At 44.4% G+C, this 14,514-nt stretch overlaps 2 protein-coding genes across 2 annotated transcripts in view; both read left to right on the plus strand.

Annotated features, from left to right (window-relative positions):
* MICALL2 (MICAL like 2) overlaps positions 1–14,514 on the plus strand; it is a 44,656-nt gene that overhangs the window by 18,610 nt on the left and 11,532 nt on the right. The window contains exons 8-11 of the mRNA XM_072120383.1: positions 388–656; positions 843–933; positions 1,778–1,932; positions 10,248–10,457. Coding sequence (XP_071976484.1) covers positions 388–656; positions 843–933; positions 1,778–1,932; positions 10,248–10,457 — 725 coding nt within the window. The remainder of the gene's footprint in view (positions 1–387; positions 657–842; positions 934–1,777; positions 1,933–10,247; positions 10,458–14,514) is intronic.
* Positions 5,071–6,594, plus strand: LOC140074983 (uncharacterized). The gene is made up of 2 exons (XM_072120384.1): positions 5,071–5,181; positions 5,287–6,594. The coding sequence occupies exons 1-2, from the start codon at positions 5,086–5,088 to the stop codon at positions 6,592–6,594; spliced, it is 1,404 nt and encodes a 467-aa protein (XP_071976485.1). The 5' UTR covers positions 5,071–5,085.

Below are 14,514 nucleotides of genomic sequence, written 5' to 3' on the forward strand. Positions count from 1 at the left end.
ATTGGCTTCTTTAGATGAATATGAATACGTTATCCACCATGGGTATTCTCTTCTTGTTGAATGGTTCTCTTGAAGTAGGCTGGTACAGGAACAATCCCAACCTGACTCTATAGACCACTGTGGGATCATCTAGGCCACGTGGTCACCAACCTAAAACAAAAAAACACCAGGCTTGACCAGGTTTGGTATGAAGTACCTAGTAAACAGTGGCTGTCCTCTAAGACACATTGGCTTGGAGGTTGGCCAAGTAAACCAACTCTATTATTGGCATGACACCGGGTGCCTACTGTCACTGTAGGTGACCACTGACAAATGGTGTGCATCCTGAGGTGGACACATATTTGAAAGATGTCTCTATGGTTACTGATGGTTACATTTTTTTTGTAGGTTGCCGGATCCTCAGCCAAATGGAACAACAGTTACTATTTCCAAAACTGAGCCCGAGAAACCTGTTCCAAAGGAGAGAAAAAGTAAAGTGCCAACATCCGTGCCAAGTCCTGAGCCCCCCAAAAATACTCAACCAACGAGTATCGGCAAAGGATATGGAACTCCAAGTGCTGACAAGAGCCCTGTACCAGCCCCTCGTACACAACCTACTCAGCCAAGTGTGCTGAGCCCTGCCAGGGTCCAGAAGGTGGAAGAACCATCATCAAAAAGTAAGTGTCCTTCCAATCCAGGTCTTGGGTTGACTTGTGGGAGAGAACAAATGAACAATTTGGCTCAATGTGCACATTCCAGCTCTAGTGTTTTCCTTCCTCCCTTCTTTATCTGATTGCTTTGAACTCCACATCAATGTGGTTCAACTACTACTTTCTTACTTAATTAAATTTTCTACATTTCAGCGCAAAATTCTGGTAATAAAGCAAAGTCTGAAGCCCCTGAGGACTGGAGAGCAATGCTGAAGGCTGTGGAGAAGAAACCTGTAGTCCAGCGGTAAGTTTTGATACAGTAGTCAAAGGGATTGCTCAGGGTTGGTCAAAATAGTTTGCTTTTTACTTATTGAAATGGTGCCACCTTAGTCTACAGGATGTGTCTGGTATTGCAGCTCAGTTTAGTCATGCTTCATGACCAGTATTTTTACTGTTTGGCCAGTAACTTTTTTTATTTGTGCTGAAATCTGGAGTGCGGGCCCCCTCAACCTCGCCTCAAATGTATCCTTAAGTCCTACTTAGAGTTGGACTAACCCACGAGAAATCTCTGGTGGGCCCAGGTTTTAACACAATACAGAGGGGGTGACGAGTGGGACTTAAAGGGGGTTTCCCAGTAACAGGCGTTGATGGCTTCTACTTAAGGTCATGAGTATCTTCTGATACCCCCAGACCCCTTCTGCCAGCACCCACAATCTAATATTGATGACATGTAACCTGGAAAGCCCCTTTAAATCTGTCCAGAAATTAGGGCGCATATGTTGCGTGACATCTTGTAAGTCATCTTGTACTTTGCAGATCTTGCATAGGTTCTTGGAACGTCTTGATATTTGGAATTCCTATCCCAGAATTTCCCTAGAATCGCCCGCTGCTATATGGAGCCTCATGGAATCGTTGAGACGTCTGGATCTCTTTAAATAGAATAATTTGCGTGAATTATTGTGTAACTTTGAATGATTAACTCCAGGCCTTGTCAGGTTTAGGGATCTGTGTGTTTACAGAATGTGTCTGGGAAAATCCTGCGACTTTGGGACCGCTGACCCCTTTGCTCCCTGCGTGCGGAGTAACGCTTCATTCCTCCATCCTGACCTCGGATCTTCCATTTCTCTATACTTTTATATTCTCTGCAGTACTGAGCCAAAGCCCACACCAAAGGAACCAGAGAGTACTACAACCCCCAGGAAGCCGACAACTATCACCATCGTCCCTCCAAGCCCTGCAAACAAGGAGAACAAGCCAGTTCAGCCGGCTGCACCTATTACTACCCCAAGCCCGGTGATCACAGGTAAAACATACTATATATATCTGATTGTATGGAGACAAGCGGCACTGCATGGGCGCTGCTTATCTCTTCCCGCTGATGTAGTTGGTCAGAATATACAATAAAATGCTGTGTTTTCTTCCATATATAGCGCCCCTCCGGTCTTTAAGGTTGTTTCTGGTACTGCAACTAGGTTAAAGGATTTTTCTGGGGTAATTGATGACCACGGAAAAAACGTGTACACACCTACCCACAATGTTATCAACACCATTTAGCCAGACTAAGTGTTTAGACTGGAATATACCTACCTCCAAGAACACCCCTTTAATTCAGCTGCAATACCACATATTACCTGTAGGCAGGTAATGGAAGAAAAAAAGCCGTGTTTTTCTAGTGTTGTACAATGCCTTTAACTCTCTTTATCATGTTTCTGATGTAATTGGGTCCCTCCTTCTTCCTGCCTCCATGTCCCATGTGTATTGTGCCCTCTGACTCCCTCTCTTCTGTCTTTTCGGCTTCTAGCTGACATGACACCCAGCGGCCACCATACAGGCCTCTCCTAATGTACAGCGTCTATGGTGAGGTGGCCCCGTAGACCTCCACGTGTGTCCCCCGTGCATGCCCCATCTGCTGTGCTTTATTCCCTGCATGTGTTTGGAATTTGGGCGTAAAGTGAACCATGTCCTACAATTAAGGATCGGCTCCAGGAGGCCTCATAGATTACCTATAGACATTACTTACTGAGTCACATGTAAAAAAAAAAACAAGTCTCGGGTTTGGGAAATCCTATAATCAGTCCATATACCAGTTTATAACCTAGAGATTTGGGTTCTTAATCATTCCGGCCCATGAATAGAATTCTAGAACCTAAGGGGATTCTAAAAAGGTAACTGGATTAAAGGGAACCTGTCATCAGATTTTACCCCATTTAACTACTATACCCCTCAGGTAGGGTATGAAACATCCGTTCTAAGTGAAATCTAACCCATTTACCTATTAAAAAAAATCTCCTCCAAAGTGATGTGACTATGAGCAGAGAAGAGTCATATTCTGCCTGAGATGAGTCAAGTTTATTGGTTTGAAGTGGCTGGTAACTGGATTAAAGGGAACCTGTCATCAGATTTTACCCCATTAAACTACTTAACCCCTCAGGTAGGGTATGAAACATCCGTTCTAAGTGAAATCTAACCCATTTACCTATTAAAAAAAATCTCCTCCAAAGTGTTGTGACTATGAGCAGAGAAGAGTCATATTCTGCCTGAGATGAGTCAAGTTTATTGGTTTGAAGTGGCTGGTCACTGGATGCCTCTATCTTTGTATCTTTACTACCTAGAAACATTTGTGTCATATTAAAAGTAAGAATCACATCAGGCTCGTGGTTCTGTGATCTATAAAATCCAGAGATCCAGGGAGTTAAAGTCATAGGTGTGAACTGAATCTCTATCTGCAGCTCACATTTCCAGGTCACTCCTGTAGCTCCCAGAGTCTTTATGTGATCTGAAAGATGAGATTCTTCTTCTTTAATATGACACCATTGGATGTTTCTAGGTTCTATAGAACTGAATATGGGGACATATGAAGTGATGTGTTATCTAAACTTGACTCGCCTCAGGCAAAATATGACTCGTCTCTGCTCATTGTCACATGACTTTGGAGGAGATTTTTTTATGTTCACACATAAAAAATGAATTCTAGAAAGGACGTCTCATCTCCTACCGGTAGATTAATGGGGTAAAATGTGGTGATGGTTCATTTTAAGTGTATTTTTGCATAATATTATATCGGGGTGTGTGTAAATAAGTGATATTGGTGTTTGTCATAAAAATTTACCATGTGCTACACCGAGATAACCTCCAAACAGCTGAGTAAGGGGAAGTATCTTTGGCTTTGTCCTGCCATATGTTCTGGTATCTGATGATGGTCAGCCTCCCAAATAGCTTCTACGGGTGACGACATGCGGCTACATGTTACCTCTGCGTTGTATGGGGGGGGGGTTGTTTTTCGTTTAGTTTTAAAGAGACTTAACATTTTTTTTTAATCTATCGCATGCGAGTGCATGGGGGCGACCATTCCCAGCGTTTTCAAGGGGGGGTTGTAAAGTATAAAAAAAATCAATGGTAACCCCTGGGGTATTTGAACCAAGATACTTTCTAATCTACAAACCATTAAAAATGTACTGGAACTCTGACGTAGCTTATTATAGGAAGCCTGTGGGGTCCAAAAATTACTCCTAACAATGCTGTGTAGGGGGCCTCTAACAGCCACAAACTGATAGAGCAATATCAAGATAATGCTATTTTAATGAATATGCAAATTAGCCTGCAAGTGCATTGGGGGCGGGTCCAATTGGAAAGATCTGTCTATAGACATTGGTGATTAAAGTCGATTTTGAAAATATAGATCACGATTGGTAATAATTTTGATAATTTTTCCATAGCGTCCCCCATGACGGCCCCAACTGGAGGATGACCCTTGACCTCTGTAGGGACAGGAAGCAGAGAGGTTAAATACCCCACCCCGGCATCCGTACACCAGTGGCTTCCTGTCCCTACACAGGGCAGGGAGTAGAGAGAAGTCTCTCCTCATCCCCAGTAGTTGGGACGGTGAGGGGGGACCAGTGTGGCGCAGGGAATCGTCCCTTACCCTAAGGCAGTCTCGGCCTCGATCGGACTTCGGTCCTTTCCTCTGCCACAAGACAGAGATGCCTTCTTCTCCGGCTCTGCCCGCGGCTCTGCGCAGCTAAGGACACCCGGAGCGTGTCCATCGCGGCGGTCACGTGGGCCGGCCGCCGTCCGACTCTGGTGACGACTTCCGCCGGAAATGACGGGACCGGATGTGACGTCACGATGGCGCGACCCGGAAGCAGGAGCGTGGAGCGGTAAGCTTGAAAAAGCAGGTATTCACGTTGATCTGAGGTCTAATAGTCGCACTCTGGTCCTGACGAGAGTAGTCGCTAGAATCGGACGCTATTTTGAGCATTTTCCAGCCAACAAGGTCGGTTAACATGCTGTATGGTTGCCTCATATGTGTCATATGTGTTATATACAATTCAGGTCTATATAGACATGTGTATATCTTTCTTAGGGGCTTGTGCTGTATAACCCTCAAGATACCTCAGGTACTCCTTTGTTATATTCCACTTGATCAAATGTCACAGTCTATCTCACATTTCTATAAATGTTTAGGCTTGCTGATATCAGTGGTCCCACAATTGGGAATATGGAGACACATGGCATGGAGGCTTCAAGTCTGGACCTCATATCCTTGAACCCTGTAAGTAGGGTCAACCGGGGATAGGGTGGTGGGTCACCCACATGTCCCTATATTTTCACATGAGGTGTCGGTTATGGACTAATTACCTCTCCTTCTCCTTGGCAGGAGCCCAGGGAAAAGGAGAAGGATAAAGGGAGAGCTAAAGATCAGTCCGGCACAAAGAAAACCACTTCCAGAAAGTGTAATATGTGCTTAGAGAAACTCCCTACGGACTATAAAAAGCCGGTCTGTAAAACCTGCGTAGATAATCTACTCAGAGAAGAGAGAACCTCATTTGTGGATGAAATGCGTAGCTTTATCAGAGAAGAAGTTAAAACATCTATAGCATCATCCATAACAGCTTTCATACCTCAGGAGCCTCCACATAAAAAACAAAGAGTTATAGAATCCATGTCAGATTATACATCAGACTCAGAAGGGACCAAGGAGTCTACGGATATGGAGCCCGGTCCCTCAAATTCAGCCAGTAAGATGGAGTCGAGATATTTGTTAGCATCCGAAGATCTGGAACCCTTACTAAAAGCTATGAGGGATACCCTCAAGATTGAGGAAATAGAAGAGACCAAATCTATTCAGGATGAATTATTCGGACTTCTTAAAGTTAAGAAGAGGCGAGTGTTTCCCATAAATGACACTCTTAAGGAACTAATACTAGAAGAATGGAGAGAACCGGAGAACAAAATCTCCATATCTAGAGAATTTAAAAGTCGTCTGTCCTTTGATGAAACAGAAGCCAAAATTTGGAACACTACCCCTAAGGTAGACATCCAGGTCACAAAAATGACCAAGAAGACGGACCTCCCGTTTGAGGATGCAATCCAGTTAAGAGATCCCCTGGATAGAAAGGCGGACAGCCTTCTAAAGAAGACATGGGAGTGTGCCATGTTAAACCTAAAATCAAATATTGCCACAACATCCATGGCACGGACTCTCTTTCATTGGATTACCGAACTGGAGGGTCATGTCAGAGACGGTACTCCTAGGGAGATGCTATTGAGTACATTTTCAACATTGAGAGCAGCCACCGCCTTCATCGCAGATGCCTCAGCGGAAGGAGTTAGAATAAGTGCCAAGGAAGGGGCACTATCAAATTCAGTTAGAAGATCACTTTGGCTTCGCCAGTGGACGGGCGATTTCAGATCGAAGTCAAAATTATGTGGTATTCCATTTGAAGGGGAATACCTATTCGGTTCCGAACTTGACACGCTGTTGGAAAAAGCGGCAGACAGAAAGAAAGGGTTTCCGGAATCCAGAAGTAACCAAAGAAAGCAGCCCTTTCGAGACTCTAAGGACAGAAAACAGCCCTTTAGAGGGAAAGGCAAACAGGGCAGGTGGAGCTACCCTAAAGGAGGGAGAGGAAGGGGCTTCCTTCTCAGTGCCAGCAACTCGGCCCCAGCGTTTAGAAAACAATGACGCCAGGGTGGGGGGAAGACTATTGAAGTTCCACTTCCAGTGGACTCAGATAACATCAAATCCCTGGATACTAAGTATTCTTCGGGAAGGTTATCATCTAGAACTAACCTCTCTTCCCCCCAGAAAATTTGTTTTGACAGAGCAGCCCTCAGGAAACCTCTCAAACTCGCTGTGGTCAGAGATACAAAAGCTCATTCAATTGGATGTCATCATCCCAGTACCTCAGACACAGTTAAAAGAAGGACACTACTCTCCCCTCTTCTTGATAAAAAAACCAAATGGCTCTTTCAGGATGATATGCAACCTGAAGAATCTGAACAAGTACATACGATATCGAAAGTTCAAGATGGAAACAGTGAGCTCGGCAGCAGTTCTGATCCAACCAGGAGCGTCTATGTGTACGATAGATCTGAGGGACGCATATTACCATGTGCCAATACATCAAAAATCTCAAAAATTCCTCAGATTCGCAGTACGATCACCTTGGGGAGAAGAGGTCCACTATCAGTACAAGGCGCTGCCCTTTGGGATTTCTTCGGCCCCCAGGACATTCACAAAGATCATGATCGAGGTGATAGCTTTCTTGAGGCGGAAAGGGATTCTAGTCATCCCCTACCTGGACGATCTGTTACTGGTGGCCAGTTCGAAACAAGAGCTTATACACCACCGAGATTTCACAATGAGGATCCTTCATCAGTTAGGATGGATAATAAACCTGGAAAAGTCCAAACTAAACCCAAGTACAGAGGTTGTGTTTCTAGGAACGTTATTAGATTCGATACAGCAGATGTCCTTCTTACCGCCAGAGAAAGCAATGAGACTAATGCAACATGTCATATTGTTTCAAAAAAGAAGTCATTGCACGATAAGGGAAGCCATGAGGATACTGGGCCTTATGACATCTTCCATACAGAGTGTACAGTGGAGCCAGAGTCACACCAGAGTCCTTCAAAGTTGGATATTGGCCTCCTGGGACAAAGATCCCCAACATCTAAATCAAAAGGTCCAGATTCCGGAAGCTATCAAGCAATCCCTGGAGTGGTGGATAGATACTTCCAACCTGGGAAGAGGGATATCATGGCATCCCTGGCCAGTGATAAATATCCGGACGGACGCAAGTCAGTCAGGATGGGGAGCGGACATAGCAGGCCTTCCCGTTCAAGGTCTTTGGCCGTCCTCGACCAGATCCCGTTCCTCGAACTTCCGAGAACTGAGAGCTGTTCTAGAGACTTTAAGAGCAAGTGCTCAAAGCCTGAGGGGAAAACATGTAAAAATTTATTCAGACAACACCACCACGGTGGCTTATCTCCGTCATCAGGGGGGTACCAGGAACCCCGATCTCCTCAGTCTTTCAGACGAGATATTCATCTGGGCAGAAACCAACATCCGCTCTCTTTCAGCCACCCATCTAAAAGGAGAATTGAATCAAGTAGCGGACTATCTCAGTCGTCAGACGATAGACCACAACGAGTGGTGTCTAAACGAGAACATCTTTTCAAGTCTCATACAAAAATGGGGACAACCAGTGACAGATCTTTTTGCCACCAGCAAAAATACAAAAGTTCCTCATTTCTTCTCTCTGGATCCAAATACTCCGGTTTGCCAAAGGGATGCCTTCAGCCAGTCCTGGAGCGGACCTCTAATGTACGCATTTCCTCCTATACCTCTCATAGCGAGAGTGATTCAGAAGATCAGAGAGGACCAAGCAAAGGTTATACTCATCGTTCCCTGGTGGCCAAAGAGGAACTGGTTTCCATGGCTAGGAAAGATGGCATTGGAAGGACCTGTCATGCTGGAACCTCTAAACAACCTTCTGTTCCAGGGTCCAGTGTACCATCCAGATCCACAGGCTCTCCGGCTCTCGGCTTGGATCCTGAAAGGCAATTGCTGATATCCAGGGGACTATCAAACAAGGTAATTTCCACACTCAAAGCGAGCCGCAAACCAGTTACCCACAAAATCTATGCCAGGATATGGGGAAGATTTGTGTCTTTTTGTGGCAGGACTCCTCCTAACCAAATGTCCCCTAATGTCTCACAGGTGCTCGACTTCCTGCAAGCAGGGTTTGACAAGGGCCTTAAGACGAATTCCTTAAAAGTCCAGATTTCAGCCCTCAGTGCCTTTTTCGACACCCCATTAGCCGAAAATAGATGGATCCAAAGGTTTGTCAAAGCTACGGCTAGACTAAGACCTCAAATAAAACAGAATATCCCCAATTGGGATCTTTCATTAGTACTGGATTATCTCACAAAAATACCGTTTGAACCTCTGGAGTCGGTCAAGCTTAGAGAGTTAACGCTAAAACTCACCTTTCTCATAGCCATAACAACAGCTAGGCGTTTGGGTGAGATCCAGAGTTTGTCTATTAAAGAACCTTATCTTAAAATATGTGAAGATAAGATTGTACTAATGTTAGATAAAGCCTTTACTCCCAAAGTAGCTTCATCTTTTCATCGTAACCAAGAGATTATTCTGCCTTCCTTCTGTCAGAATCCAAAACATCCCAGAGAACAGGAGTGGCATACGCTAGATGTCAGAAGATACCTGCTACATTATCTGGAAGTCACCAAATCCTGGAGAAAAGACAACAACATTCTCCTACAATTTAGAGGAAAGTGCAAGGGCAGAAAAGCTTCAAAGGCATCCATCGCCAGGTGGATAAGAACAGTCATCAAAGAAGCTTATGATGCCAACAACCTGGACATTTCAGGGACTATTAGGGCCCACTCGACCCGAGGAGTGGCAGCCTCCTGGGCGGAAAAACGGGGCGCCTCGTTAGAGGACATATGTAGAGCAGCTACCTGGTCTACTCATCTAACTTTTGCCAAACACTATAGGCTAGATGTTCAAAGTGCTAGAGACCAGTCCTTCGGAAGGAAGGTCTTACAAGCTGTTGTCCCACCCTAATTATTTATCTGGTACATCTCCAGTTGGGGCCGTCATGGGGGACGCTATGGAAAAGGAGAATTATTCTCACCGTTAATTCGGTTTCCATTAGTCCACCATGACGGCCCATATATATTTCCCACCCTGTAATTTGGAAAAAGTTAAAATTGCCTATTTGTTCTGTGTGCATCGATAACATACAATAAATGGGTTGCATCCAAGGCCGGTGTAGTTATTTAGAAGCCACTGGTGTACGGATGCCGGGGTGGGGTATTTAACCTCTCTGCTTCCTGTCCCTACAGAGGTCAAGGGTCATCCTCCAGTTGGGGCCGTCATGGTGGACTAATGGAAACCGAATTAACGGTGAGAATAATTCTCCTTTTTTAGTAAATTAGGCTCCGCCCCCTGGCACACTTACACGCTGATTTGCATATCCATAAATAGATGATTATCTCTGCATTGGCTTATCAGTTTGTGGTTACAATGTTATGTATCTGCTCCTATTACAGAGCCCTAATTGGACCTTTTTAGCAGTCTAGAAGGTATTTTGGACCTGACGGACTCCCTTTAAAGTTAATACATTCTAAACGGGAGCCATGAAGTGACGCTTTTTCCCCACAATAATGTAATGTTATTATCTACCCATTGTCACCTTCTATTAGAATGTATCTTGATTCCTAATTTTCCGCAAGGTTCTTAGTTTGTGATACATTTTGTATTTCCATGGAGACCCTCGCAGTAAGTATCTCATCTCTCCATATGTCTAGAATCCTCCAAGGCCACGCCTTCTAGGAAGAAACTTCTCGTTGCCAAAGTTGACTTGTTAAATGATTGGCCCAAACCAGAGCAGAAGTGGCAGGATGGCGCCGTGACCCCTGAACCAGAGGTACCCAGCTGGCGCTCACACTGGATCCCGGACATAGAAACCGTGAAAAACTCCCCCAATACAGACAAGACTTCTACAAATAACCTCTCTGGTAAGGACTGGGGTAGACGCTGGTCTGTAGGGGGGCACAAACTGCATCTGAAAGGGATTTTGGATGGGGGGCACCATAGGGGAGGACAAGGTCTTGGCTCTCTTATAGTTGCCATAAAGTAGCTTCAAATCACTGCTGTATAGTACACAGTACTATAAGAATATAAACCCTGCTCCAATTATACTAAAAGACAGTGACCCAATATAGGGTCCATATATCCAAACCAAACCATGCCCAATTATGTATGGAATTTAGTAGCTTAGTAGCTTTAGTAGCTTAGTCACACGTCACGTTTAACGCATGCGTTTAAAAACGCATTGGAATAGCTGAAGAGTGATTTGCCTAATTAAACAGCTCTTAACACTTGTGTTTACAAAACGCATGCGTTAACCGCGATGTTAACGCATGCATTAACAATGTGTTAACAACCGCTTGCATTAACCGCGATGTTAACGGTTGCGTTTTGTAAACACAGGTGTTAGCAGCTATTGCAATGCGTTTACGCGGCGTGTGACCGCACCCTCAAACCAGTGCTCCACGGTGGATCCACTAGCATGACCTGATGATAATAATCATATTCACAGGGATGAAATAATACCCCCATACAGTATACACAAAACCATCCCAAATAATGTTTAATTGTACGTGACAATCACTGGTATATAGTGGTGCCAATGGGCAGTAGGTGGCCACCCAACCCACCCACCAAATGTTATAATCAGAAGAACCTTCGCCCATGAAATCTGCTCTCAGTACACACATACCCAATGTACACAAGATCCATTTCAGGACCTTTTGAAGGCCCTCCAAAAGTCCTGAAAATACAAAATGAAAGCTGTAGAGGGGAGTTATCCTCCATTCCGCAAGGAGCTTGATTCTAGAACCAGTTCCAGGGGCTAGCACGACTGTCAAGACTGCCATAGGCCTTGGTCTGTATGAATATTATAGCCCCTACAAGTCTGGAATCAACTCCTGCATATGGTACTAGAATCATCTTCTTGGGGAATGGAGGATGTGGCCCTTCTACTGCTTTTAATCTGTGGTTTCAGGACCTTTGGAGGACCTTCTAAGGTCCTGAAATGGCTCTTGTGTACATTTGTATTGAGAGCAGGAACAAATGTACGAGGATTTCAGGAGTGAAAACCTTCAGAGTATAAAATTTGCTGGGTGGTTTGGGTGGCCATGGGCCAGTACTGGTGGTGCCACTAACGTAAAATGCTCAAAAATATACTCAGTGTTGAAAGAATACAAGTATACAATTACCCAATAATACATCCCTACAGAAACTGATCTGATAAGTATATTACAGAGTCTATATAACCATATCAGAAAATACAAAATTATAGGTGCCATATAGTAGCCTAACGTCCATACTACGGTATATAGTGCTGCACTACTATATAATACACACAGTGCTGAATTAACACTGCCATATTGTGTGCTAATAACTAAATCTGACAATATCAAATTCTAGGTGTCATATAGTAGCCTAAAATCGGTATAAAATAATACTGCCATACAGTGACACAATAATGGCTCCATATAGAAAGTGATCTGTGTAAATAATACTGCCATATAGTATACAAGTAATTCTATTGGACAGTAGCAAATTATAGGTGATATATGGTTTTTAAAATAGTTGTCATATGGTGCTTCCACTACTAAAGTAATATACCAGTAAGAAAGTAGTATACTAAAATAATACTGCCATACAGTGACCCAATAATGGGTCCATATAGAAAGTGATCTGTGTAAATAATACTGCTATATGAGATCTGTTGTTGACACTAGCCTCGGTGATGGCTTCTTCAGTACGGGTGACGTAACCAGGTCACACACCCCCGCGGCGGGCGGCATTGTCACCAAGGTGTTGGTATTATTTTAAGCTCTCCTAGAGAGGGAAAGGCAATCTATGTAATGGCTGAGCACATGATCGCAGTGAGGTGACAGGTTACACAAGTTTCGCCCCGCCCGTATGAATCACGTTCATGGTAGGAAATCATTACTTGTATCAGGTGTCGCCTGTAACCCCTCCTTCTCCTCCGCTAAATTTAGGAGCAAAGCTCAAAATAGCCGCCTGTAATAAAGAAGATTGAAGCTTTGTAAATAATATAAAAGACTTTATGGGCGGGGGATTTATCAGAAGTGTCTGAGGTAAAACTGTTCTAGTTGCACTTGGAAACCAATCAGAGCTCAGCTTTCATTTTCTCACAGCTGTTTATAAAATGAAAGCTGATCTCTGATTGGTTTCCATGGGCAACTAGAACAGTTTTACCTCAGACACTTCTGATAAATCTCCCCCTATGTTATTTGGCTGTATATAATGGCCGCCCTGAAGTCCTCACCTGCTGTGAACCTCTCATTAAATGGCGCTTCCTGCCTTTAATCATTGCACCTGTTTAGCCTGTTACAGATGTAAAATGTGATATATACGCGGTGTATAAAGTAAATACCGCCATATCGTGCCCACGTAATACCAACATTATGTGCCCAGATAAGTAGCCCTAACTATTCTATAATAGTGAATAAAAGATGACCTTTACTAGATGTCGCTCCACCAATTCCGATGCAGTGTCTGGTGGGCGTTTCTGTAGGCGGGGACCACCCACTTGACAGTATAGTTTCGAATTAGCATATAGAGGGGCCAAAACTAACAAAGGTGATTGTTAGGGAATGGTGGGGGCTAGAGAGAAAATATGTTGAGAGCGGCACCTACTAAAGTTTCGATTTGGCTGTGAAATGTGATTCCAGGACATCTGGGTCTCAGAATGCAGAATTTGTGCTGCCATTTGCACCTTGAATTTATATATTTTTATTTTTTATTTTTTTTTTTTTTCATTTCACCCTATTAAAGTTGGCTCTTATGCAACTACAACTCCCATAATGCACTTAATGGTTGAAAACGGTCAATGCACACAGGTGCATAACTACAAGGGTAGCATCCATAGCAGCTTCTATGGGGTCCACTGTGTCAGGGGGTCTCAACATCTGGAGTATTGGGTGTGTATATGATGGATGGGTGTATATGATACTGTTTGTATGTATATGCTATATATATGTATATATGGTATGTATATAAATGTGTTTATTTGAGTGTATGTATGTGTATGATTGTAACTCATGTGTCAGTAAACAAATATGTACAATATTTTAAGGGGGAAGAGGGGGCCCTATTCAGAAGTGTGACATAGGGCCCTACCTCTCCTAGTTATGCTCATATGAGAACTGTCTCCCCCACAACCATCCCCCCCCACTTGTATAAGGGAGAGAAGTAGCTGCCACCCCCCCCCCCCGCACCACTTATCTTCCACCATAACCGTCTGACCTGTTTCACCCAAGTTTATTGGACTCTAAACAAGGCAGGACTTTAGCGAGACTCATAAGGATGTGGGTACTTCCTTCGCACCTGGCAAAAGACCAGGGGCACGTGCCCTCCTTGTCCATTCCTGGCGACACTGCTGTAATAAACATCGAATTGCCGGCAGATCCTGTTGTATTTGGCAAAAACAAGACTTAAGGCAGTGATGGCGAACCTTTTAGAGACAGAGTGCCCAAACTGCAACCCAAAACCTAATTACTTATCGCAAAGTGCCAGTACAGCAATTTAACCAGAAAACTGATGGTTTAGTACAGTGACCGGAGTTGAGTGGGAGGGGTAGTGAGAGCGGGCGGAGTTCGGGTGGGCGAATTGCAGTAGTGAGCGGAGTTCGGGCGAGGGGGGTTGCGATAGCGGGAAGAACGGGCTGGGCTTCGGGCGCGGGGGGGGGGGGGGGGGCTTGTGGTAGCGGGCAGTTTGTACAGCGAGTTTCGGGGCCAGTTGCAGGCGGAGTTTTATGGGAGGTGCGGGAGCGGGCTGGAAATCAGCCTTCCTGCTGATCTGTTATCCCCGTTAATTAAAAAAATAAATAAATAAACTCACTTCAGACTCCACTTTCCTCCGGCTGATCACTGCAGCGCACACGGAGTAAGGTGCCCAGCGCTGGCAGTGTAATGACATCATTACGCTGCCAGCGCTGGGACGCTTTACCATCCTGTGTGCTGCTGTGATCAGAGTGAC

Source organism: Engystomops pustulosus, chromosome 8 (assembly GCF_040894005.1).
Source record: "Engystomops pustulosus chromosome 8, aEngPut4.maternal, whole genome shotgun sequence".
Lineage (NCBI taxonomy): Eukaryota > Metazoa > Chordata > Amphibia > Anura > Leptodactylidae > Engystomops > Engystomops pustulosus.